The sequence below is a fragment of the Drosophila biarmipes genome, chromosome X (assembly GCF_025231255.1).
Source record: "Drosophila biarmipes strain raj3 chromosome X, RU_DBia_V1.1, whole genome shotgun sequence".
Taxonomy (NCBI): Eukaryota; Metazoa; Arthropoda; class Insecta; order Diptera; family Drosophilidae; genus Drosophila; species Drosophila biarmipes.
Window position 1 is genome coordinate 19,933,525 of NC_066611.1, and position 25,702 is coordinate 19,959,226.

The 25,702-nt window shown below is 53.8% G+C and overlaps 5 protein-coding genes across 5 annotated transcripts; 3 read left to right on the top strand and 2 right to left on the bottom strand.

The window, feature by feature from the left end:
* The first annotated feature begins 994 nt into the window (after window positions 1–994).
* LOC108023434 (protein pecanex) lies at window positions 995–13,338 on the top strand. The gene is made up of 10 exons (XM_017092923.3): window positions 995–1,379; window positions 1,448–1,757; window positions 1,808–2,758; window positions 2,835–5,846; window positions 5,904–7,358; window positions 7,443–7,603; window positions 7,660–8,059; window positions 8,116–8,462; window positions 8,518–10,941; window positions 11,012–13,338. The coding sequence occupies exons 1-10, from the start codon at window positions 1,227–1,229 to the stop codon at window positions 12,011–12,013; spliced, it is 10,215 nt and encodes a 3,404-aa protein (XP_016948412.3). The 5' UTR covers window positions 995–1,226; the 3' UTR covers window positions 12,014–13,338.
* LOC108023686 (probable ATP-dependent RNA helicase kurz) lies at window positions 13,306–17,461 on the bottom strand. Its single transcript, XM_017093307.3, has 5 exons — window positions 17,287–17,461; window positions 17,033–17,224; window positions 13,962–16,975; window positions 13,693–13,895; window positions 13,306–13,628 (listed from the first exon to the last, which is right to left on the bottom strand). Exons 1-5 carry the CDS (start codon window positions 17,359–17,361, stop codon window positions 13,519–13,521), a joined length of 3,594 nt encoding a protein of 1,197 aa, XP_016948796.1. The 5' UTR covers window positions 17,362–17,461; the 3' UTR covers window positions 13,306–13,518.
* Window positions 17,462–17,702: 241 nt separating this feature from the next.
* LOC108023657 (DNA-binding protein K10) lies at window positions 17,703–21,526 on the top strand. Its single transcript, XM_017093276.3, has 2 exons — window positions 17,703–19,060; window positions 19,861–21,526. The coding sequence occupies exons 1-2, from the start codon at window positions 17,849–17,851 to the stop codon at window positions 19,954–19,956; spliced, it is 1,308 nt and encodes a 435-aa protein (XP_016948765.1). The 5' UTR covers window positions 17,703–17,848; the 3' UTR covers window positions 19,957–21,526.
* A 171-nt stretch (window positions 21,527–21,697) lies between these two features.
* On the top strand, window positions 21,698–23,036 carry LOC108023610 (odorant receptor 2a). Its single transcript, XM_017093217.3, has 2 exons — window positions 21,698–22,834; window positions 22,899–23,036. The coding sequence occupies exons 1-2, from the start codon at window positions 21,698–21,700 to the stop codon at window positions 22,947–22,949; spliced, it is 1,188 nt and encodes a 395-aa protein (XP_016948706.1). The 3' UTR covers window positions 22,950–23,036.
* Window positions 23,037–23,195: 159 nt separating this feature from the next.
* On the bottom strand, window positions 23,196–25,629 carry LOC108023609 (protein crooked neck). Its single transcript, XM_017093216.3, has 2 exons — window positions 25,477–25,629; window positions 23,196–25,409 (listed from the first exon to the last, which is right to left on the bottom strand). Exons 1-2 carry the CDS (start codon window positions 25,510–25,512, stop codon window positions 23,337–23,339), a joined length of 2,109 nt encoding a protein of 702 aa, XP_016948705.1. The 5' UTR covers window positions 25,513–25,629; the 3' UTR covers window positions 23,196–23,336.
* Window positions 25,630–25,702: the final 73 nt, after the last annotated feature.

Below are 25,702 nucleotides of genomic sequence, written 5' to 3' on the forward strand. Positions count from 1 at the left end.
TTAACGGCTCTTTCGCACCCGTCAGATGGACCCTTAAGGACGCAATCAATCATATGTTCGCGCAAATAAAACAAGACTGGGAGCGTGAATACAGTCTGTTCTCATTAGAGCGTAACAAGGGTTACTCTCTCCTCTCACCATATACCACTTCCAAGCCTTGGTTTAAAAACAAAGAACACCTATTCAACCGTATAGAAACGAAGACTCTAAACAGAATCTTAAGCGGACATGCTTTTGACAAATACACACTTTCCAAAATGAAAGTCTACGATAACGCCCTATGCGATTCGTGTAACGTTAATGAAGACATTTCGCATATTTTGTTAAATTGCTCAAAATATACACCAACAAGACAAAATTATCCAACACTACTTAAATATAACGATATCTATCGTTTACTTGGAAATGAACCAATTGAAAATTGGACATCGATTACCAGTTTCATTCGAGCTGCTAATATTAATATCTAATACAACACACTCCACACTGCTCATTTAACACACTATAACACCATCCACGCTTATACCAACTCACAAAATCTCAAAATTAAAATTTCTCACACATATTGATAACATTTTCATCGCTTATCGTTCATCGTCATCGCTCATCGTTCATTGTCATCATAACATCACCAGAAACTACTGCACGATATTTACATAGCTGTCCATTAAATTTTGTTTTTCTTGAAATTTAATTTCATACATTGGCAGTGGCGTTAACCCGTTCCAACGGGGCGGCCAAATAATTCTTCCCTCTTCACGGAAGGAAGTAACTTAATATTTAAAAAATAAAAAAAAAAATTACGGCAGGAATTGCGAGCGATATTCGATTTATCCGTTCGCAGCAGCATCGCATCGTGATCCCCGGAAAACCAGCTACGGCGGAACACCTGGCCAGGACTGCAGTGTTGCCAGCGGAGCCGCAGCATCGCCTCCTGCCCCGCTGCACAGCTTTCCCCCAGAAAAAGCAAATACATTGGCCCTGCCTCCTGCTCCGCCCCCTGCCCCGCCCACGCTGCCACCGCCCCCCAGGCCCCGCCCGCGGACCACGCCCCCCGCCTGCAGCTCGCCAGGCTTAATCAGCAAATAAACAAACGGAAACGGAAGAGCGGCGAGAGGCAGCAAGGGCAGTTGCAGCAGCTCCTCCTGTGAGTAATCCGGAAGCTGGAGCAGCAGAAGCGTGGATCCTCATCCATCCGGCGGCTGAGCGATGCAGTATAGGCCACCATGGGTTCACAGACCTTGGAGATTTTGCGCCAGGGCGTGTGGGCCTCACTGACCGGCGGCTACTTCTACGATCCGCACCAGGGCGTCTTCTGCAACGTGGTGCACCTTTACCTGTGGCTTTACCTGCTCTGCTCGCCCTTTGTGGCCTACCTGGTGAGTTGTGTGACCCACCTCCTTGACCGTGGAAAGACCTCCCTCCTAACCGCACACCGATCTTCCAGTACTTTCCGAGCACTTGGTTGACATGGTGCCTGTACTGCGTGATAACCAGCTTGACCATTCTGATGGTGAAGCTGGTCAACCTGGCGCTGCACCGGCTCTACGATCGCGCTCAGACCATGTCCGAAGTGAACCTCAAGGGACAGTTCTTCAAGGTCACCAAGGAGACGGAGCCGCGCCATGACGACGAGGGCGGGATTGAGATGAAGGTCATCCGACCAGGCGGCTCGCGCATTTCCGTCGAGCAGGCCATTAATGAGGCCAGCGAGGAGAACAGCATAATGTCAATCGACAATGTGAACAGCATAATTGGTGAGTTTTGTGCATTGTTCCTCGGCGAGTCTAATCCGCCACCTTCTCAGATCTAAAGGTCGATGTGCACCGCAAAAACAGCTCCGAGTCGATTGAACTGAGGTTCTACGACCCCTCCATGCTGTCCGGCGGCAGTCAGCAAGATCAACAATCGCTGGCTGGTTCGGCCAGCGTCAGCAAGTCCATCCGGAGCACGGGACCGGGCGGTAACTCCTCCACCAGCGCCGCTGCTCAGGCGGATCTGTTCAACAAGTACCTCACCGTCTATCCGGAGGTTGTCGAGGCGGCTGGGAGCAGTGCGGGCAGCGCCGATGGCGGCAGTAGCGGTGGCGACAGCCGATCGGGCGGAGCAGTGGGTGTACTGGGACCTGCGGGAGCGGGAACAGCACCCGTCCAGCACGTCCGTACGGGCCATCTGTCGCGGAAATGCTCCGAGGTTTTTAGTCGCCGCCAACGGAGACGTCTGGAGCGCCAGAGCAGCTTGGACACAGCCGCAGCCGCTGCCAACTCCAGCGTAGAGCACAAGCTGATGCGCAACCAGTCGGATACGATAGCCACAGCGGCGCCCTCGTTCCTGCACTCCCAGCCGACAAACAAGGCGCGCAGTCAAACCAATCCGCGCCAGCACTTCATAGCCAGCACCCCGTCGGCGGGAGTAGGCGGGGGAGATGCAGCGTCTTCATCCACCGCCGTCGTGGTCATCGCCCCCGCCTCGAATTCCTCGGCAAATCCCGGACGCTCCTCGCGCTTGCAGCGCCACAGAAGCTCGGAGACGCACGACGAGCGATTGAAGCACCAGAGCCGCGGCGGCCTCTTCCAGCCAATCCTGCAACTCCCACACCACAGTGCAGCCAGTAGCATTGGAGCGCTGGCTGTGATCGGAGGGGGAGGCAGTGGCGCCGCTAACGATGTGGAGGACATGGAGCTCGGTCTGACCAGGAATGCGGGCAGCGGGGGAGTGGCCGATGCTTGCAGCCGGGCCCTACAGTCCTGGATATTAGGTGAGCCATTTGTTTTAATGCCTGCGGATTTAGTTGCGTGTATCAATTCGCTAAAATCTTTATGTTGCCCACGTAGATCCCTTTCCGGATGTGTACCTGGAGGACGATAGCTACACCAAATCGGATCTGGGCATCGAACAGCCGCACCAGCCGACTTTCCGCGCCCAGCATCATCACCATCACCACCACCACCACCTGCACCATCACCTGGGAGGTGCGATCATCCGCAAAGACCCTACCAGCACAATGTCTGCACTTCAGCTGGCGGGAGGCGCACCGCCGGCAGCGGGAGGATCGGGAACAAGCGGAAGTGGAGTAGCAGGAGGAGGTGGCTCTGCTACCGGGATGAAGCGACGCAGACATTCCAACGCCACCAGCTACAAGCACAGTTCGGGTCAGGGCAACAAATCATCTTTGGTGGGCGGCGTAGGCGGACGAGGCCCGGTCGGCGAAGCAGGTACATCAGGAGGAAGTGGAGTGAGGCGTATCAAGAGCGCAGCCTTGGAGGTTCTTTGCCCGCAGCCCTCGGTGTCCAATCTCAGCCCGCATCCAAACAGTGTGGAGGCCATCTCGGGCCAACAGCAGATGCGGAATCCCCTGCCACCTCCCAGCAAGAGTTTGGTGCGAAACCAGCACCTTAATCTGTATCCTACGCAAAGCTTTGGCGACGCAAATCCACCGGCCGGAGGAGGAGTACCTGGCAACGGTAGCACCTGCAGCAGTCTCTTTTTCGCCAGCTCCAGCGCTTGCGGCTCCACAACGGCGCTTATTGAGCCTCCAGTGTACCCCATAGTGGAGCACTGTGACGAGAAGACGGCGCACGAGGAACACGAAGACGTTTCCTTAGGAATCGGTCAAGGCAACGCGGACGATGATGACGAGGTGGACGATGTTCCGATCCGCAGAAGAACACGGGCCTTGGGCTGCAGCCAAACGCACTACAGTGTCGAGTCAGATGTGGGCGGTTTACTGGCGGACGACGACGGCGCTGACACGGATGTGTTCAAAGATTTCGATGATAACTTGGAGCACATCCTTAGCGAGCTGCAGCAGACGCACAATCAGCTGGACGACGACCTAAAAACCCACGATCTCCATCATCACTCGCATTTGCACCACCAGCATCATAAAGAGACACCCGTAGAGGGCGCAGGGTCGACGTCTGGAGCCGTGGCAGTAGGAATGAGTGGCGGTAATGATGACGAAGACGAGGAGACGGAGGATAACAATACGGGATCGCGGTCTCCGCTGCTCAGCGATCGCAATCGCCAGCAGGTCACCCTGCGAGAGATCCAGGCGGACAAACAACTTCGCCAGGAGCTATCACACCAAACTGGGGCAGTAATGCCAGCTCCCATTGCTCCCGCTCCCATCCGCAGCGAGGCGGATTCCGGCTGCCCGTCCAGCGATTGCGAGCAGGTGAGCGCGAGCTCCAAGGATCAGCTGCTGGCGGGCATGGAGTCGGAACAGCAGCAGCATCAGCAGCCGCAGAGGTGTCAACTGGACGAGGAACAGCCCTGCACCTCAAAAATGGCAGCCAAGAGCCTGGGAGCCATTCCGAAGGTGGTTAAGTACCGAGAAGTGGACGAACTGAGGCGGAGACGAAGAGGAGGCTCCCCGGCGGATGCGGCCGAGGTAGGCAACGAGTTTGCCCTGGTCAAACAGACCAAGTTGGCCTCGCGCAACTCTTCCTCCTCGAATTCGACGCACAGCATCAGCCTGACCGACAGTCTCACGGCCGACATCCATAAGATGCTCTGGCTGATGCACGGCGGAGCTGTGGATGATCGGGGTCGACCCATCACGGGCATCTCGGCGGACGGCACTCCCATTCCCGCGAGCAGCAGCCTCGTGCCGCCGAACATGTCCAACGCACACTTTCAGTTCTACCAGGATGCCATTCAGGCGCTCCAGGGTGCCCATCCCACTTCCGGTTCCAGTGTGGAACACATGACGAATATTGAGCGAGCGTTGGCCAGGGATAAGCTGCGTCTGGATGCCAAGTTGATGTGCGAGCAGCTTGCAGCGGCTGCGGAGGCCAACTCCGGAGTCAGGGGACCTTCGCTCGCGACCCAGCAGATGACGCAACACCAGGTAGGCATGCTGATGCGCGGAGGCTCCAGTTCGCGGCATCCATCGAACGCTCCATTCTCGGTCCAGGGGTTGATCAATGTGATCCGCAACGAGCGCCAGGTGGCGCGCAGCCAGTTGGACGCTCTGCAGCAGCTCAGCGATGCGGCAGCGGCAGTGGCGGCAAACGCTAGTGAGGGCGCGTCCGTATCAGCATCCGGAGCTGGAGGCGGAACATCAAGTGGCGGAGGAGGAGTTTTAAGCGCCTTGGGACTGGCCAATCATCCCAGCAACCAGATCAGCCAAATCAGTCAGATCAGCCAGATGAGCCAACCCATGCTGAATGTGGACGGCCATTTTGCGCCCTACTGCGACTACTGGAGGCCAGCGTGCCTTTTGTCCGCGGCGGAGAAGCCAGCGGCTCCAAAAAGTTTCTACAAGTACCGGTTCAAGTGGTGCGGTCAGGAGCATGAGTTCAAGATCGCCATGGACCGGCTGGAGCTCCTGGCCCTCTTTGACAGGGATCTCCACTGGATGCACGTGCTCTTGGCCAGCCTGCTGTGCACCATGGTGGCCTGCTTGGGAGCGGCGATCCTGCAGCACGACCACTACAAGGATCTTTGCGCCCTGCTCTTCTGCGCGGTGATCGCGGGAGCTCAGTACTCGCTGGTTAAGAGTGTGCAGCCGGACGCAGCGTCGCCAGTTCATGGCTTTAACAAGACGGTGGCCTACTCACGGGCTATATACTTTTGCCTGGGCGGGGGCATGTTGCTGCTTCTCAAGCGCTTGGATACGGACTACGGGGTACAGCCACCTGACCCCGTGGTCTTTTTCGGCATGCGCTACTCGCCCGCCGACGTGGTGGCCCTCATGCTGCACGCGCTGTACATCCTGCTGCTGTGCTTTCCCATCATCTTCTCGGTGGGACTGTGTCCGCAGATCAACACGTTCCTTATGTACCTGCTTGAGCAGATCGACATGCATGTCTTCGGCGGAAATGCTGCTAGCAGTCTGCTTGGTGAGTTTTCTTCTTATCCTGATCCTATATATGGGGCTAATTCTGAGCAATTTACAGGCTCATTTTTGTGCGTGGTGCGGTCGGTGCTTGCCGTGATGCTGCTGTACGGACCTCTGTACGGGGCACTGGACGAGCAGCGCGGCACGCAGTACATCCTGTTCTCCATCTTCTGCGCTATGCTGGTGCCCCTGGGCTACCACCTCTCCCGCTGTGCCAGTGACTTCAGCCACCTCTGGCGGCTGATAAAGACGTGCATTGTGAGCACGTACCGGGATGACGAGGATGAGGATCTCAGTCAAGTGCAACAGGTGGCGGCAGCGGGAGCAGTTACAGGAACAGCAACTGGCAATAGCACTGGCCTCCAGTTGGCCACCAGCACACCGAAGCAGCGACGGCAGACGGATTTGAAGACGGAGCAGGAGCAGATCGAGCTAAGCTCGCTGGAAAAACTAAACGCCAACGAGGAACAGCAGGAAAAGGAGCACGGAACGGATGATCAACTGGAAGCTGAGCAGGACCTGCCCCTGCAACAGAAGCACAGCAAGTCGAAGGCCTCGTCCCTGGGCAGCAGCCAGCAGACCCTGGCCAAGACCATCAGCAGCAGCAAGAGAGCAATCACGGCCTCCAGTTCGTGTACCTCCATTGGAGCAGGAGAACCAGCTGCTGAGGCCGGAGTGGTCGCCGGAGAGGCGGCAGAGAGCGAGGATCAGCGAGGAGATGTGCTGTCCGCCGAGGAGGCGAGCAAACACGAGTTGGCTGAGACCTATGACCAAGCAGCCAAAGCCGATGAGACCGACGACAAGGTCTCCAGCTCATCTGCCACAAATCCCGGGGACATGTCCACGCTAACAGCGGGAGCGGGCACAGCTACCACGGATGCCACACCTGCATGCCTGGAGGCAGATCCAGAAGCAGAAGGAGAAGCGCCTGCTGATGAAAAACAACAGCAGGGAAATATGGGAACGGGAACGGGAACTGGAACCACCGAAGCCAGTGAAAACAGCAGTGGTGGCGGCGTCAATGGAAACGCCAATGGAAGTGGAACTAGCAATGACCTTCCCGATCCGCTCCCTCGAAAACTACAGGCCACAGTAACCACCCGGCTGAAAAACGACCTGGTGGTGATGACCCTGCTTGCGGTCAGCGTACTCGGGCTGCACTGCAGCACTGTGTTCACCGCCCTGCAGCCGGACCTCAACGTGGTGCTGTACTCGTTCATCGGCGTACTGGGACTCCTGCTGCACTACATCGTTCCCCAGATGAGAAAGCACATGCCCTGGCTTTGCTTCGCTCGACCACTCCTCCGGCAGCGTGAGTTCGGCCAGTTCGAGGTGCTCAACGCTCCCAAGATCATGTGGTTCGAAAAGCTATACATTTACCTAAGTGTCCTGGAGCGGAACGTGCTCTTTCCGCTGCTGGCGATCTCCTCGTTGACGGCGGACTCTCAGCTGATTGTCGCCAAGTTTGGATTGCCCTGGGGCACCCTCATTGTGGCCATCTGCGCTCTAAAGTGTGAGTTATTAAAGTAATACTAGCGAAGATCAGCCATTTTAACTCTTCCATCTCTCTCACTTTCATGTTAATCTTGATCCCCAGTTGTAAGGAACGCTTACTCGGATCCGACCAACCAGTACCTGATCATAATTTTTACGGTTCTGCTATTCCGCATTGACTTTACTATGGCCACGGAGACCTTCATCATTGACTACTTCTTTGTGTCCCTGGCATTCCGCAAGTGCTGTGACTTTCTGCTGAAGGTGAGAACTCCACCAGCCCAAAGTTAAACCCCTCGCTAAACCAAGTTCTTCCCCAGCTGCAATTCATCGTGACCTACATTGCTCCTTGGCAAATCACCTGGGGCTCCGCCTTTCACGCCTTCGCCCAGCCGTTCAGTGTGCCCCACTCGGCGATGCTATTTCTGCAGGCGGGCATCTCCGCCTTGCTCTCCACCCCGTTGAATCCCTTTCTGGGCAGCGCCATCTTCCTCACCTCGTATGTGCGCCCCATTAAGTTCTGGGAGCGGGACTACAACACACGTCGCATAGACCACTCCAATACGCGGCTGAGCTCCCAACTGGAGCGGGATTTGGGAGCGGATGACAACAACCTTAACAGCATCTTTTACGAACACTTGACGCGATCTCTGCAGCACTCGCTGTGCGGGGATCTCTTGATGGGGCGATGGGGAAACGTCAACCAGGGAGATTGCTTTGGTAAGAGCTCAACACCCTGGTCCTGCTGAACAAGACACTAATAGCTAATTCCGCAGTTCTTGCCTCCGACGATCTCAACTGCTTGGTGCACATCATCGAGCTGGGCAACGGATTGTGCACATTCCAGATGCGCGGCCTGGAGTTCCGCGGCACCTACTGCCAGCAGCGCGAGGTGGAGGCCATCACCGAGGACGTGGAGGACAACGACGGCTGCTGCTGCTGCGATCCGGGGCACCTGCCGCGCCTGCTAAGCGCCAACGCCATGTTCTCCACCCGCTGGCTGGCCTGGCAGGTGGTCGCCGCCCAGTACGTCATCGAGGGCTACTCAATTTCCGATAACTTGGCCAGTGCCACACTGCAGGTGTTCGAGTACCGCAAGGTGCTCATCACCTACTACATTAAGGTGAGCGCTCTGGAATTTCTAACTCTCCAGCTAATCTAAAAGTGTAATTTTTCAGAGCATAATTTACTATGTGGTGAAAAACCCGAAGCTGGAGCAGTGGCTGGCCTCCGGTCCCATCCAGGACGCCCTGCAGCACACTCTGAGTCGCCAGTTCGTCGACCTGGATCCCATTTTCAATTTCAATTTGGACGAGGACTTTGACTTCCGGGCGGTGGGCATCACGCGCTCCAGCTTTTGCTATGTGTACCTGAAATGGATCAACTACTGCGTGGATATGCGCCGGGATGCTACCTCAATGGGAGCTGCACCACCTGCGCAAGTATCGACAGCTGTTGGAGGAGCATCCTCTGCCCCGGCCTCGGCGGCAGCTGCTCCGCCGCCACCGGTAACGCCCGCCCACAATGATTCCAAGAGCACGCCCAATCTTTCAGCGCACGGCGGATCTTCGGGGCCGGCTTCGGGTCAGTCAAAATCACAGTCGCAGCAACAGTTGCGCCGCCCGCAGAAGAATGTTGCCCAGGAGAGCAGCGGAGGAGGAGTGGGTGCCGGAGGCGGTGCTGCCTCTGGCCCAGGAGGAGGTCCAGGCACCGTTGGCGGCGATCCGCAGCTAAGCAGCTCCCACAGCTTTGCCAATATATCCCGGCAGACGTCGGAGAGTGCCCCCGGACTGGGAGGCTATGTGACCTATATGGATCAAAATGTATTTGTGAAGCTGGCCAAGAGTAGCACCGCCACCGGAGCGGGAGCACCAGTGAGCCGGAAGGAAAGCCAGGAAAAACCCGCACTTCGCCTGAAGCTGGCCAGCGTGGGAAAGGATGCACCGCTGGTCTCCCTCTGCCTGGCCCTTGGCCTTCTGGCCAGGCGATCTCTGGCAACCGCCTCGCACAGTTCCTTGACCGGTGTGGAGTTCTTCCTGCACGGTCTTCATGCCCTGTTCAAGGGGGATTTCCGGATCACTTCACCGCGCGACGAATGGGTTTTTGCGGACATGGAGCTACTTCATTCCGTGGTGGCGCCAGCTGTTAAAATGGCTCTTAAGCTGCAGCAGGACCACATCACCAACCCCGATGAGTTTCTAGATCCACATGCCCTGTATGATGCCATCGACAACTGTTCGAATGAGCTAGTCATTTCGCACGAGGCGGATCCCGTCTGGCGAAGCGCCGTGCTGCGAGGTGCACCCAACCTGCTGGCCCTGCGGCACGTGATGGAGGACGGCTCGGATGAGTATCGCATTATACGCCTCACAAAGCGATGTCTCAGCTTTCGGGTGATCAAGCTGAATCGGGAGTGCGTCCGTGGCTTGTGGGCTGGCCAGCAGCAGGAGCTGATTTACCTGCGGAATCGGAACCCGGAGCGCGGGAGTATCCAAAATGCCAAGCAGGCACTGCGCAATATCATCAACTCGAGCTGCGATCAGCCGATTGGGTACCCCATCTACGTTTCTCCACTTACCACCTCCTATGCCGATACAAATGCTCAGCTGTGCGAGGTGATTGGAGGCGCCATCACGCTGGACACCATACGGCACACAGTGCTCGGCTGGTGGCACCGTATTCGCGAGCGCTGTCGCCAAGGCTGCAGCTCTGGATCTGCTCTGGAGCCGCATCCGGGATCAGGACCCGTTCAGCTGGGTGCTTGTAACTTTGGAAGCGGTGGCAGTGTCGTCGGAGCCGCCTCCACGGCCACAGGAGTGGGTGCCTCGGCTGGATCTGGTCTGGGAGTGGTCGCTCCCGGCACCGCCAGTAGCACGGGTGGCGATTCCGGTGACTTAGCGCCCGTCTTCATCTCTGCCCCGCTCTACAACACTCTCACCGTAAACAATTACTACAACGTGCGCCCGGGAAATGTTCCCGGCGGTGCCATCCCCGCCAATCTGGGCGGGAGCTATGTGAGCGACAGTTTGGCGGTGGTGCGTGGCGGTCTGGCTGTGATGCCAGTGAAACCAACCTCAACAACTCTGATCGCCGGACTGCTCAACAGAGAACGGGATCAGGAAACGTCCGGAGTTGGAGGAGCAGGAGCCAGTGGCACCACCAGGGCCACGAGTAGTGGCGGGGTGCGAAGTCGAAGACCGGCTGAGGTTGGCAGCAATCGGGGTAGAGATCACGAGCGCCGGGCCACCTTGCCCATTGCCAGCGGTGGAGCGGGCGGAGAGTCTGGAAAGGATCCGGCCACGCCTCAAACTCAAGTTGAACATGAACCAAGTCCGCGTAGCACAAAGCTCTCATCTTCATCGGGCAGTTTGGGTCTTGGAATGGGCGTGGGCCTCGGCAACATCATCACCACGCCAGGAGACTATCCACGGAAGACCAAGGGACCGATTTGCCTTACCACCGTCGAGACGGGAACGAGTGCTTCTGTGGCAGAGGAAAAGCCCGCTGGATCGGGAACAGCAGCCGGAACTGGAGGAGGTGCAATCATTAGGAAGCCGCGCATTGAGATCTTCAAGAAGGTCATCATAGTAAATGACACGGGCGTAAGTACAAATAACAATACCTAGAAAATAAGAACTTTTAATCCAGCCTAATCACGCTCAACACGAACAGATCTATGACTGCCTGGACATCATTGATGCCGTTGTGTGGCCCACAGAACGAATGCGCAGAAATGGCGGTAGGCTGTCCTGGAAGGACTGGGAGCCGAGTGCCGGAATGGTGGGTCATGTGGTTCACTGCTGGACGCCCAACCACAAGGACAAACGCTTCCGTTCGCACGTCAGCCGCTACGTCTATCTGGTGGAGATAGGCGACCACTACGTACCAGTGGAGGAGCTGGGCCTGAGGGAATACAACCAGATAATGGGCAGCACCGAGGAGATGGCCAACTCGCGGCGCAGCTCCATCCAGCGAGAGTTTCACGAGTACAAAATTCAGCTCAATCTGGGGGGCCTACCAACGGTCAGGCCGTCGACAACCAGTGACGCCTCCAAATCCCACAAGGCGAAGATCCGAGCCGTGAGCAGCAGCAGTTCCGAGGACGAGGACACGTCGTCCACGCGTTCCATACCGATGCCACACGACGATCCTGGCGACCTGACGAACTTCACCAGCCTAGTGAGCATGTGGAAGGAGATAATATTGGACAATAACAAGCGGCGACTTTACGACATGGGTGAGTTGTCGCCAGAGCTGCTCCAAAAGCTGGACGATGCCGTTCAGCAGCAGCAGCAAGATGCGCCCGCCAAGGAGACGGAGGAGGTCACAGCCACAGCCACAGTCACTGCCAATGAAGGTGAAGAAGGGGAAGTAGAAAAGAAGCCCGAGCTGGAGGATAAAGCAGTAGCGGGACCCAAGGAGCACACACAGCTGGAAGAGGTAACCGTTTCAAATCCCGAGGAGCAGCCAGCTCCACCACCACCCACACCCCCCTCTAGTCCCGCTCCTGCCGAGGCTGCCAGCTCCATCTCCAGTGCCAATACCCCCAGTTCCGCCTCTCTAAGCCAGGAGGAGGAAACAGTAGATCCAGTGCAGACCGTTGTACTGGCCTCCGATGGCCCACCAAGCCCAAGCCATGGAAATGATGACAGCGAGACGGGGACAACGGTCTGAGGGGACAGCGATGGACCTGCCTTCACATAGATTTGCATTTGTTTGCCAAGCAAACACCACAAAGGCATGGATGGCATCACACCCAGGTGGACATGGACATGGACACAACCTTGTAATACATATCAGCAAACAGCAGAATATTGGAGATAGGATTACAGAGAGCAGACGACCCTGCTCCGGGCTTCCGCATTGTGCCCATATCCAAGCCTGGCCAGAAACAACCATACAAACAACAACAAATGAGAACACTTCCAAGAAATCAAAGTAAAGTTTATAAAACGACTGCGTTTAGTGTATGTATACGGATTAGGAGCAAACTACAATAATTCAGAAAAAAACAAACAACAAAAAAACAAAGAATTCAATTTTTAGTATTAATGAAAGTTATAGATTATACTCAGTATATAGGAAAAGAGCGCAAATCGAGAGCAGGATTTCGGACAGGAGATCGATCATAAGTTAAATATCTAACTAATTGTTGTAACTTGCGAATTGTATAATACGGAAACGGAAAACCAAATGCTTCTCAAACATTACCTATTTTGTTCTTTCTCCTCTTGCTAGCCAATACAGAAATATTAAGCAAACCTAAAGAATTTATAAATGTATATTTACGCAAATTAGTTTAAAGTTAAAGTTAACGAGCCCCACACTCACTGACACACAGACACAAACACAAAACATACCAAAATTGATTGTTAAAGAGTACACAAATGATATAAAGATCCCGCGTAAAACTAGCCTAAGCGATAAGCGAACTTCGGACAGGATTCAAGTTACAAAACTAAGATATTACACACAATTCCTAGATGATTAAGAGGATGAGGATAAGGATGAGGACGAGAATGAGGTGGAATGACGACATGTAAAGCTCTCACGTTGCCTTAATATATTAGACTGATTTTTTCTACACACACATTTGTAGACGTATGGAGGATGACATTCGAGGAGTCCCAGCCATTGCCTGGGGAGGAGGAGCTGCAGCAAACGGAGTCCTAATCCCAATCCCTACTAGCGATTTACATGTACATATAGGGAAGAGCGAAGCTAAGCGAACAAAGCTACAGTTTGTCGGCCAATCCGAATCCGATCGTTCCGTTCCGTTCGTTCGTTCGATGCGTATATAACCGAGGCATATACCCACTATATAGCCACATGCCCAAATAGCCAAATCTCTCATTAACTCAAGTGTAAATGCTAAGTTCTTACCACCAGCAGAAGGATTAACTTACAACTACTTACCAGGAGAGAAAACCAACAGACAACAAACAAAATACAAAATACAATGAATATTGATTAATTCTATGTACATATATGGATTGTATTAAACATTTATCGAAACTTAGCTGTTAACAAACATTTTTATTCCCCCTCACTCCACTCCATTTTTTTTAGTTCCATTTAAAACAAATTTCATATTTATATTATACATAAAAAATTATATAAATATATATCAATTAAATAAATAATAAATGAAACTTGTTATACAAAAAACCCGACGCTAACTAGCTTTTTGACTGGCTTGCTGGTTCCTTTTTGTTCACAGGGGGCCACATAGGAGTCAGTTCGCTGAGCGCCACGTCGTAGAGCAGATTCTGGTACTCCTCCAGAAGGACTAAGGAGAGAAGGTTGATGTGTAATCAAATAGGGTGATGGCAAGACATAGATATAGAACTCACAGTGGGGATCGCTTGTCCACTGGTCCAGCAACGCCTGGCGGCTGTGGATCTGCCTTGTGATAAGCGCTCGCTTGAAGCGCAGCACCTTGTCGTTCATGCTGGACCAGCTCTTGATCACGGAGGCGGGCGTGGACTTGAGTTTGCCCCGGAAGGGAGCTAGCGCAGAGAAAACCTGGCCCTCTAGCAGGAACATTCCGAAGTAGCTGGAAAAGCGAGGACACTCAATGAATTCGTTCGGATACGAAAGTCAATCTCCAGTCGACACTTACCAGCAGGCCTTCTCGCTAAGCGGCATCTCCACCTCGCCAAGTGGCAGCTCCCAGCCTGACTTGCCGAACGTGGCGTCCACATGGCAGTAGATCTTGCCCGATGCCTCGTCGAATCTGGGAGCAGGATCCTCGCGTACCTCCCGGATATTGCATAGCAAAGGAACGTACAGGAGCAACCACTCAGGCTCAATAGCGGTGATCCCACGGATGAACATCTTGGTGGAGTCTCCGTTCTGCAGTTCGTATGCCTCCTGGTAGATAACCCACTCGGGTGATTTTTGACGTAACACGGAAGAGACGTGAAGGAAGGCTGGTTCCTCCATATCGGCACAGTGGTAGGCGTACTTTAGTCGGCGCCGCTCCTCCTTGTCGGCGATATCGGCCAGGGGAACCTTTCTGGCCACCCTGTCACCCATGCCGGCCAGTAGAATTTGCCGAAGGAACCGCGCCTGCGCATCCGTGGGAGGCTTCAGTTCGGGATCCACGCCCAGCTCAACGTCACTCACATTCAGGTTGATCTCGTTGGTTAGCTGGACGCGCAGCTTTCGCACCTCGCTCATAGCTTTCTGCCTCAATCCATTTGTGGCACAGAACTCCGGCAAGCGGCCCTGTGATCCTGCGTACTCCGCTGCTCCGACGGCCCGTAACAAGACCATGGGATCTCCTAGCAGTTGGTAATTGCCGCTGGCCGCCCAGCTCTGGCGTTTACGGTGGAAGCGATTCGCGTCAGGCGCTACATCCTCGTCTCTTTGCACACCTGTTTCGATAAGCACCTCCTGGACCGAGAGAGCAGCCACCAGGCAGACGGTGTAGGGCAGCAGGTTTTGCTGGTGGGACAGGGCCAGCATCTTGCCAAAGCGCGGCGCCACGGGGAAGCGAGAGATAACCTGGCCCAAACGGGTGACGGCTGGCGGTAGGTCAGTCTTCTCCGATTTGGTGGTCTCCAGGGCACCCAGCACAGTCAATCGTCGCTCGGCGGCCTGCAGCTGCACCTGATCCGGCGGTGAGGGGAAAGGAAAGTGCACCACGCGATCTATGCCCATGCAGCGCATCTGCAGCATTAGATCCTCGACTGGCTTTTTCTGTATATCCGGCTGGGAGAAGTCCTCGAAGCAATCGTTGTACACGGCACTTGAGTAAAGGCGATAGCAATGGCCCGCACTGATGCGACCCGCTCGTCCAGCCCGCTGGTCCGCCGAAGCCTTGGACGTATAGGTGACCACAAAAGCACTCACTCCGGTCAGTTTGTCGTAGAGGCGGGTTTTCTGGCGACCACAGTCCACCACATACTTGATGTGTGGAATGGTCAGTGAGGTCTCCGCCACGTTGGTGCTGACGACGCACAGGCGACAGCCCTCGGGAACGGGCTGGAAGATGCGGTTCTGCTTCTCCGAAGAGAGCAGCGAGTAGAGGGGCAGAACCCATAGGGGCTGCCTCTGGCCGGAGGCCATTCCCGACTCCTCTTCCAGGCCTAGTTCGTCTTCCTCTTCTTGGTCCTCCTCAAATACCTCGCGCTCGTTATCCTCGTCATCCTGCTGCTCGTGCATGTCTGCCTCTGTGTCGTCGCCTGGCAACTTATAGTCGTCCAGATTGATTTTGGGTAAAGCTATCTGGGCCAGGAACTTCTTTTTAGACTTGCGGATGTTTCGTATAACCCGCTTCATGTCGAACTCCAACTCCTTAGGATCCTCCGCAGTCTCGGCAGCATCATCCTTTGTTTCCTTATTTGCTTCTTCCGACACTTTATCCTTTTCCGCCACATCCTTAGCCGGCGGATGATACGGAAACGTGCGTCGCAGCTTGCGCACCAGCTGGTTAACCTCCTGCTGTCCCGTGACAAAGATCAGGATTCCACCTTCCGGCAGCTGATTGTGAATCTTCAGAGTCTTGCGATAGGCCTCCGCCACGTAGTCATCGGGTGTGCGCTTCTGGAAGTGAATGGTCACCGGAAATTGACGCGCCTCCACCTTTAGCAACGGTGGTGGTATTTTGAACAAACGTGTATTTTCCGTGAAATCGGTTACCCGCAACGTGGCGGACATGATGATCAGCTTCAGCGGCTGGCCACGTTTGTGGCGCAGGGGGACAATTCTCGAGAGTAGCCCCACCAGAATGTCAGTGTAGACGCTGCGCTCGTGCGCCTCGTCCAGAATGATCACCGAGTATTTGCTGAGCAGGAAGTCTGTTTCGATCTCCTTGAGCAGCACACCGTCGGTCATGAATTTTATGCGCGTGGCCGGGGTTACGTTTCCCTCGAATCGAATGAGATAGGACACCTCGCTCTCCGGCAGGTTCATCTCGTGGGCCACACGCTTGGACATGGCAATGGCGGCCACTCGTCGCGGCTCCGTCACACCGATCATCTTATGCTGGGCATAGCCAGCCTCGTACAGGAACTGCGGCAGCTGGGTGGTCTTTCCGGAGCCCGTCTCACCGGCCACGATCACGATGGGATTTTCGTTGATAGTCTCCATCACCTGCTGCTCCTCGGCGAGGATGGGCAGTCGAAGGCGAGCCTCCTGCACTTCCGTGGTGCGATGTACGGGCACGTAGACGGTCTGGTGTATGCTGGCAGGTGGAGCAGGCTCCGGTTTTCGTTTCTCCGTGGGTGGTTTAACTTCAATTTTCGGTTGCACAGAGCCGACTGGAGTGGGAATGGCAGCAGGAGCGTGTGGGGCTGGAGGCGTCTCCTCCTCTTCCTCGTCATCAGAGGTTTCCTCGTCATTTTCCTCCAAACTAATCACATTCGGATTCTTGCGCTTCGCCTCAAGTTCCTCCTCCTCTTCAGCAAGCAGCTTGCGCTTGGAGCCCTTAATGGCATTCACGCGGTGCCCGGAGCCCGAGCTCTTTTCGGCCAGTGCTTGCGCCTGCCGCTCCTTCTTCTTGGCCAGATACTCATCCAGGGTGGGCAGACGCTTGAGGCCCACCGTTTGCACCTGGCTGATGGAAGTGTACTGCTGCAGCTCTGCCTCTGGGATTTGCACGGCCGCCAGATCGCCCAAGAGCTGGGCGCGCTGAAATTGAATAGATTTTAAGTAAGAGTCTATTGGCAATTAACAAGAGATACGTACGCCCTCCTTCTTTTTCTTCTTGTCCACGATCGCCTGGAGGTGCTTGCGCTGCTTCTTGGTGAGGATCTTCACGTGCTGCACCTTGTCCACCTTGATCTTGGTGGCCCGCTTCTCGGAGGGCAGCACCAGGGCGTTGGCCTCATCGTAGCCCGCCTGGCTGCCGCCGCCCACTGCATCCACATCGATCTGGATCTGTAGAGGATTGGTTGTTAAAGGAAGCGGGATATAGTCGTTTGGATTTGGGAATTGCCCACCTTCTTCACGGCCGAGTTGTCCACAATGGTTTGCGGATTCTGCCGCGCCTTGGCATTGTGCACCTTCTTGCCCATGTCTCTTTTGCCAATCCAATATTATTAACGGAGTAATAATATTAATATTTATTCCGTTCAAAAAATAAACATTGAAATCACACGTGCATCTCCGATAGCAGGCTTATCGATAACAGCGCGCGCGATGGCACTGACTGCAAGGTGGAAACAGGTTGTAAGTCGGAGGTCAAAATTTATTTAATTGTTTTTGAAAGAAAAGTGTTAGTTTCACGAACCTTTCCAAATTGTAATTTATAATATTTTTATTAGCAATGATGTTTTTTTTTTGACAATATGTTAGATATTTTTTAAGCAAAGTGGGAAAACAATCGGTGATATCGATTGTTGCAACTGTAGTGTTATCGGTTGACGGCACTGGAATCGGATTTTTCTATAGATTTTTTTAGCAAAATAAGCGAGTATTTTTCTAGAGTCGTTCGCTGTATGTGTGTCGTTCGTTTTCCTTGAATACTGATCTCCTTAGCTGAACTTTGGTACGCTCGTCGCGATGGTGTCCAAGAACCAATTCCAGCCCAACCGGCTGCAGGCGCAGCAGTACCCGCAGCAAATGCAGCAACCGCAGTACCAGCAGCAGCTAAACCAGCAGCAGCAGCAGCCGCGCAACAACCTGAACAATATTAACAATAACCAAAATCCCCGGGCAGCAGCAGCTCCATACAGGAAGCCCTTCCGTCCGGGCAACAATAGCCCCGGCGGACCAGGGGGCAACGGAAATGGGAACGGAAACGGGAATGGCAGTGGGAGCAATGGTAATGGCAACAACCAGATGATGTTCTCCTCCAGCCAGATGCCCAGCGATCCCCTGTACATCGACTTCAACAGTCCGGCGCCGGGAAACAAACAAAACCAAGGGGACGGCCTGAAGAAGAAGCCCATGAAGGGCGCCAAACAGCAGCAGCAGCATCTCAATCCGAACCAGCAGCAGGGCAAGATGAACAGCCCGAGCAACAAGCATATGAACCAACAGCAGCCCTTTAACAACCCAATGAACGGAGGCGACTGGCATCGCTTTCCAGGAAACAATCCCAACATGAATCGCGGTGGCTTCAATGGATTCCAGCGAGGACCGCCGCCGAACCGTCCGCCGGGACGCCACATGATGGGTCCACCAATGGGTCCCATGGGCCCCGGAGGGCCACGTGGACCTGGCCCCATGGGTCCCGGAGGACCTTACCCGCAGATGCCTTTCCAGCCGCCCATGCCTGGCATGCGTGGTCCTGGGCCCATGGGACCCATGGGTGGACCACCGCCGCCGCCACCACCGCATTTCATGCGCCGCAATGGACCCGGTCCGGGTCCATGTCCCATGATGGGCGGCCCACCGCCCATGCATATGATGGGTCCACGGATGCCGCCGCGCGGCATGCCTCCGATGGGACCCTTCGGAGGACCTATGAATATGAACGGCGGCCGGATCACGAAGCCCAACCCAAAGCTGATCAAGCAGGCGGTAAAGGGGAAGAGCAGCATTAAGACGTTGAAGCACCTGATCAATCAGTATCCCATCGACAAGCCCTGGGTGACGGACGAGATACGCAGCGAGCACGACAAGAAGGTGGACATCGAGAATCGGTTGAAGGGCCACAAGGACGACGAACTCTTCGCCCAGTACAGGGGCCAGCGCGACAAGTTTGTGGGTCTCTACGAGGCGGCACGGGAGGAGTATCTCAAGCAGGAGGCAGCCAGCGTCAAGGCCAAGGTGAGCATATAGTGCATCCCCAAAGTCCTCTCTTCTTTCCCCCGAACAAAAACAGGTGTCCCCCCTTAAGTCGTCTCCCCAGGATTGCACATCGATTCCGGGTACAGTTTCGTTGCGGTTCGAGCTGGAATCGATTTGCAACCCTGACTCGATCCATCGTAACCCACAGCCCCGTCCCCCTTTGTTGCGTTTGCCAGGCAGGAGGAAGTGCGAGGAGGAGAGAGCAGGGCGAGCAAGAGAGTGAGCCGCAACCTGCTGCACTGCACCCATAATCCAGGAGCTCTGAGGCAGCAGGTTCCGACCACACCGATTTTCACCTTCGGTTCCCTTGGCACCAATGTAAATCCGCAAAAGAGAAATATCTTTTTGGCATTTGTACATATGTTTATAGGTCAACAGGAGTATTTATGACTGCAATCCGAATAAATTAAAGTATTTTTTGCAATTTATGACGACCCTTGGCTGCCACTTTGTGTTAAATTTGAAAAACATCTGAAAAGTGGCCGTCGTAGTTGCATCGTCTAACAACTTAATATCCTTACTTAACTTTAAATTACTTATATATCAGACGAGCCTCAGTGTTTAAGCCTAGAACTGTTTTCATTTTCACTTTTGGCCGGCATAAAGTCTAACTATTTTCCAAACTTAAGATTACGAACGGAATTTTGCCAGTTTCCTTGAAGAACGGCTGGAGAAACTCGCAACATTCATTCGATTCGAAAACGAGAACAGACCTGAGAGCTCCATTTACACACTTTTAAGAGAAGAACCCGTTGGCAATACTCGTATTTCTTTTGCAGGATGCCAAGTCAGACAAAGACAAAAACGCAATTTCAAATCAGAGCGCCGCCCCTCAGGCCGAAGGCGCTAAAGATGCAACAATTCCAAATCCCTAGGCAGCCAATGCAACCGAAACCGAATACCGAATCAAATCGAATCGAACCGAATCAAGATCGGGTCGACTCACAGAACAGAAACAGAACCTAAAACTAAAACTAATACTGAATCTAAAACTCTTTGAAACTAAAACTAAATCTAAAGAAACAAAGAAAAGCGAGCAAGAGCAAGAGTCTGACAATCGAAGACGTATGACACTCAAGACCAGACCCGGTAGAGGATCGGCCGTACTATACACACCCTCCTCGCGGGAAGGTGCTTTTGTCACACGTTGCTTTTGCGACTGAGAACTGAGCTTAGTATCGATAATATTGAAACAAATACAATATGATCCCAGCGACGATTGTGCGGGAGAAGTTCTAAAGATAACGATTATGATTATGATTATGATTACGATTATGAATAGCGCATAACGCATAACGATCCACTTGTCTAACGATGATTGTTAATTGTGACCGTAACGTAAAGTAGAGTATTGAAATGTAACCGTAACGTAACACTTTCCTTATTCGAAAACCTTTTCTTCAACCTAGAGATGCAGCAATATCGATTATTTGTACACATTATGATAAACCTTTAGCCACATATATATGCATATATATTGAGATATATATAACTATGTTTCATATTCGCTGCCCGGGTGCTTGAGACGCCACAATGTCGGATCGCAGATACCGGACGCCAAGCACCCGGGCATAATCCCTCTGTAAGCCTTGGACTACACCGCTTGATTGTATTTTTAAATTAATTCTTAAAAACTACGAATTAAGATCACTCTGTGAACGTGTTCTCAACGGTGTGCATCTACGGATTTGTTTTTGTGTTCTCTTTCCCTGACCCTTGACCCGACCACCCCACTCCCCCTGGCTCCCCACCTGTAGTAGAATTATGACGCCTGGATCTTGGGGCCTAGAGCCACCTGACAAGTGACCTCGAAGAGGCAGTGACCTCCACGCAGCTGGAGGGCCCATTGTATAAACGTTAAAGTAGCACAAATTATAAACCAGTTAACAGCTTACCCGTAGTATTCATCCTCTGGCGTGGGGAGATCATCCAGGATCCAGCCTGCCCAGCCCCTGCCGGCACACGTACAGCGTAGAACAGTAGTCGTCAGTAGTGGTAGTCACAATAGAAGACAGAATGTCCCTGCTTAACGCTCACTCGAACCTCCTTTGAAGCCACTTATGTAGCACCAACCAATCAGTTAACAGCATCAAATAGCAATAACTCAACTGACCTCGGGGTCAGAGGAGAACCAAGTAATTCTAAGGCACAGTTTACCAACCTCTGGTTGAGGTTGAACCTAGCATTTAACACAGTTACCCCTTACTGTGAAATCCAATCTCTATAGTTCAAGTAATCAGTGAGGAAAACTTGACCCTCAGGTAGCTAATGGTCAATAGGGATTATTAAGTGGAAATATTCTAAAATACGCCAATTTGACCTCGCTTGTCAGGTGCTTTTGGTCCTAGCCATTAGCTGATACCATACGAACACCTCCCATCCCCCATATCCCCACAACAATGAAGAATACTACGAAATAAAGAAAGATTTCCAACAAAAAACAAATGGCTCTGCGAAAACTTTTTATGGGGCATCATTACCCGGGCCCGTGGTTACGTTTCCCAGCCACTTAACCGAAAAGTTGGGCCAACAAGCCGTGTAATGGCGCAACACAGGTAATCGCAGGAGTATAAATGGCAACGGGAACCCAGGGTCGCGCCAAAAGTAGGCTGGATCATGGCGAAGCAGGAGGAATCCCAACTGGACACCCACGGAGCTGTGTATTACCACTGGCGAGTCTGGGAGCTTACTGGCCTGATGCGTCCACCGGGGATCTCCCGCCTGGCCTACCGCGTGTACGCCGTGGCGATCAATGTGGTGGTCACCGTGCTGTTTCCCTGCAGCCTGCTGGCCAGGCTGTTGTTCACCACAAACATGGCCGGAATGTGCGAGAATCTGACCATCACGATCACAGATATTGTGGCCAATTTGAAGTTTGCGAATGTTTATATGGTGAAAGCGCAGCTCTTCGAGATTCGCTCGCTCCTGCGGCTCATGGATGCACGGGCCAGGCGGGTGGGAGATCCCGAGGAGCTGTCCGCCTTGAGAAGGGAAGTGCACATCGCCCGGGGTAGCTTTCTGGTCTTTGCCCGGATCTTTGTGTTTGGCACCGCCTTGAGTTGCGTCCGGCTGGTCATTCGTCCGGACCGGGAGCTCCTGTATCCGGCCTGGTTCGGCTTGGACTGGACGCACTCCACCAGGAACTATGTGCTCATCAATATCTACCAGCTCTTCGGACTGGTGGTGCAGGCAGTGCAGAACTGTGCCAGCGACTCGTATCCGCCGGCCTTTCTCTGCCTGCTCACGGGCCACATGCGTGCCTTGGAGCTGAGAGTGCGTCGCATTGGCTTTAGGACCGAGGACCTCACGGGTGATGACAAGGCCTGGCAGGAGGAGGTCTACGAGGAGCTGATCGAGTGCATCCGCGATTTGATGCGGGTCCATCGGCTGAGGAAGATCATCCAGCGCATCCTCTCGGTGCCCTGCATGGCCCAGTTTGCCTGCTCTGCCGCCGTCCAGTGCACCGTGGCCATGCACTTCCTCTACATGGCGGACGACAACGACCTGACCGCCATGATCATCTCGATTGTCTTCTTCACGGCCGTGACCCTGGAGGTGTTCGTCATATGCTTCTTTGGGGAGAGGATGCGGACGCAGAACGAGGCGCTGTGTGATGCCTTCTACGCTTGCAACTGGGTGGAGCAGCTGCCCAAGTTCAAGCGCGAGCTGCTTTTTACGATCGCCAGGACCCAAAGGCCGTCGCTCATCTTTGCAGGCAACTACATAGCTCTCTCGATGGAGACCTTCGAGCAGGTGCGGCTCTACGTCCTCACTTGCCCTTTGCTTTGTTAAAATGCATGTTTGCACTTGATTCCAGGTCATTAGGTTCACCTACTCCGCCTTCACTTTGTTGCTCCGGGCCAAGTGAGCTGAGAGGGATGAGCTCCAAGCTATTACGGATCCTTTAAAAAGTTATATTACGGCAATAAGCTCAAGTACTTTTGACAGTTAATGAGAGAAAAAAGAAGAACTAACGTTCTTTTAATATATTAGAAGCGTATAAATGACTTAGATCTTCTTTAAAGAATATTAAATTATTGTAGGACACTGTTGAAAACAGTAGTAGTTGTTGGCCTCAATTGCAGTAGAAAAAGTTATACAACTTCAAGGCAAATTTAAAATGTCAATATGGTGTTTTATTAAGTGGGTTCTCCTTCTGCGATGTTGGGCCATAAAGGGAAAATTTATCCAAGAAAAGATAGTTTCCTTTGCTGAAAAGTAAAGACTAATGCGAAATGGAATAGCTGGTTTCCAGTCAGTCACCGCCAGCCGTCGTTTCCGCCGGAGTCGGATCTGCTGCAGGCTCTGGCTCGGCTGTAATGGGTGGCGCAGGCGCTTCGTCCTCCGTGACGTCTTTGTGCTTCTTCCACATCTTGGCAGCGGCCAGCAGCTTGAGATTAGGCCGCGCCATCTCGTCCTCGGGGAAGATGTAATCGAAGACTTCCTCCCAGCCCTCCTCGACACCATCGTCCGAGACGATCTTCTGCCGCTTTTTAATGCGCCGCGGCATCTTGTCCATCACCTTTTGCAGTGCCAGCGAGTCAGAGGCGTCGCGTTCAAAGTCGCGCCAAGCCTCCAGCAGCAGGACCCGTGACTCTTTGTCTCCCAGCTGGCGCAGCATCTCGTTGGCTCGCTCGTAGATTCTCCTGGCCAACCGCACGTTAAGCTCCGCATCCTGTCCGCTATCGCCGTGTCTGAGACCCATTTCGAACTTGGCAAACGACATCCAGACCTTAACGTGCTGCGTGCGCTCGAGGAGTCGCTCGTACAGCTGCCTGGCCAGCTCCGTTTCGCCCAGGGCCACTTCGAAGTCGATGTACGCCTTCCACAGGAGCTCGGGCATGTCAAGGCGCGACTGCTGCACAGCCAGCTCGAAAATGGCCCTTGCCCGCTCCGTGTCGCCCAGTAGATTCTCCAGCTCGGCGAATTTCATCCAGGTGACGCAGTTCTCCGGACCAAACTCCAGGAACTTCTCGTAAAGCAGGCGGCAGCGCTCGAACTCGCGCAGCTGTATCTCCAAATCAATGTAACCCCTGAAGAGCTTATCCCTTGGACACATGCCGATGGCCAGGCCCAGGGCTTTGCGTGCCCGCTGCAACTCCTTGCAACGGATCTCGAATTGGGCGTAGAGTAGCCACAGCTTGCTGAAGGTGAACTGCTTATGGGGTATTAGCTCCAAGCAGGTTTTGTAGATCTGTCTCGTGCGTTCCGCATCCTCCGCCTCCAGTTCCTCGTACAGAGCATAGTTGATCCAGAGGTAGATGTAGCGCCGCCAGAAGTTCTTCTCATTGGCGGGCGGCACATTGGAGATAGCCCGCTCGTAGGTCTCGCGGATCTGATCCCGCTCGCCCTCAGCCTCAATCAAGCGCAGGTAATCGAACCAGGCGTCGTAGTTTGTGGGGTTGGCGGCCACCTCCTGCTCGTACTGGTACTTGCGTTTGGACACGATGACATCTTCTATTCCCGCCCTATCGCCGTATTTCTTCTCGTGTATCGTGTAGGCCTTGAACAGCTCCTGCGTGCGCTCCTTGGGTAGGTGGTCCAGCGCGTACTTGTAGATGATGCGCGCCCTGTCGTGTTCCTTTTGGCCCTCCTCGAAACGGGCGAAGGCTATGAACAGACGTTCCTCGATGTACTCGTCTCCGAAGAACTCCACGGCCCGCTCGAAGACCCGCCGCGAGCCATGGATAAACCCGTGCGACTCCTCGAAGCGGGCAAACTTTATCCAGTTCTTAACGTCTGGGTGCACATAGACAAACCGCTCGTAGACCTCGCGTGCCCGGTCGATCTCCTTGTAGCGCAGTTCGAAGTTGACGTAGGTTTGCCAGGCCTGCTCCTCCGGCTGCCACTCCATCCAGCGTTCAAACACCTGACGCGCACCGGCCACATTCTCCAGCATCTCCTCCATGTAGGTGTACTTGTACCAAAACTGGTTGACCCGCGGCATAATCGTCACCGCCCGGTCCCACAGATTACGGGCATGGTTGACCTGCTTGTTCTTCATCTCCATTTCGGCGTACTTTAGCCAGAGGGTAACGTTCCGGTGCTCATTGTCCAGCGCCCTCTCCCAAATGGAGCGTGCCCGCTGTATCTCCTGCTGCTGCTCCTCCCACTGGGCGTACTTAATCCAATGGCTGACCACCATGCGGTTCTTGCGCAGGTTGTCCTCAAAGGTCTTGCGCTTCCGCTGCTGGTAGTCGGCCAACTCGGCGGGATCGGAAATCTTCTGCTTCGGCGGCGGCGGCAGGATCTCCAAGTCCCGCTCCTTGGCCTCGCGGAGCAGCTGCTCCGCTGTAATTTGCACCTCTGCCGGCGCCTTGTTCTTCACCTGGTGAAATGTGGGATTGGATTAGTTGCGTTGTTGGGTTCGGCACGATGCCCACATCCACACTTACCTTGGCCACCTTGGGCATCTTCTGTGGACGCTCCATGGCTGAAATCTGCTTTGCGTGCTGCTCAACTTATCCAACCAACAAGTATTTTACTAAAACTTATTAAATCGCAAAAATAAATAATGCCACCAATAATGCGTTTCGATAACGATTACCGCACTCCGATAGGTTCTGCGTTTAAGGTGTTTCCAGTGCCGTTGGACGCCACTTTTTGAAAGTGCGAACAGGG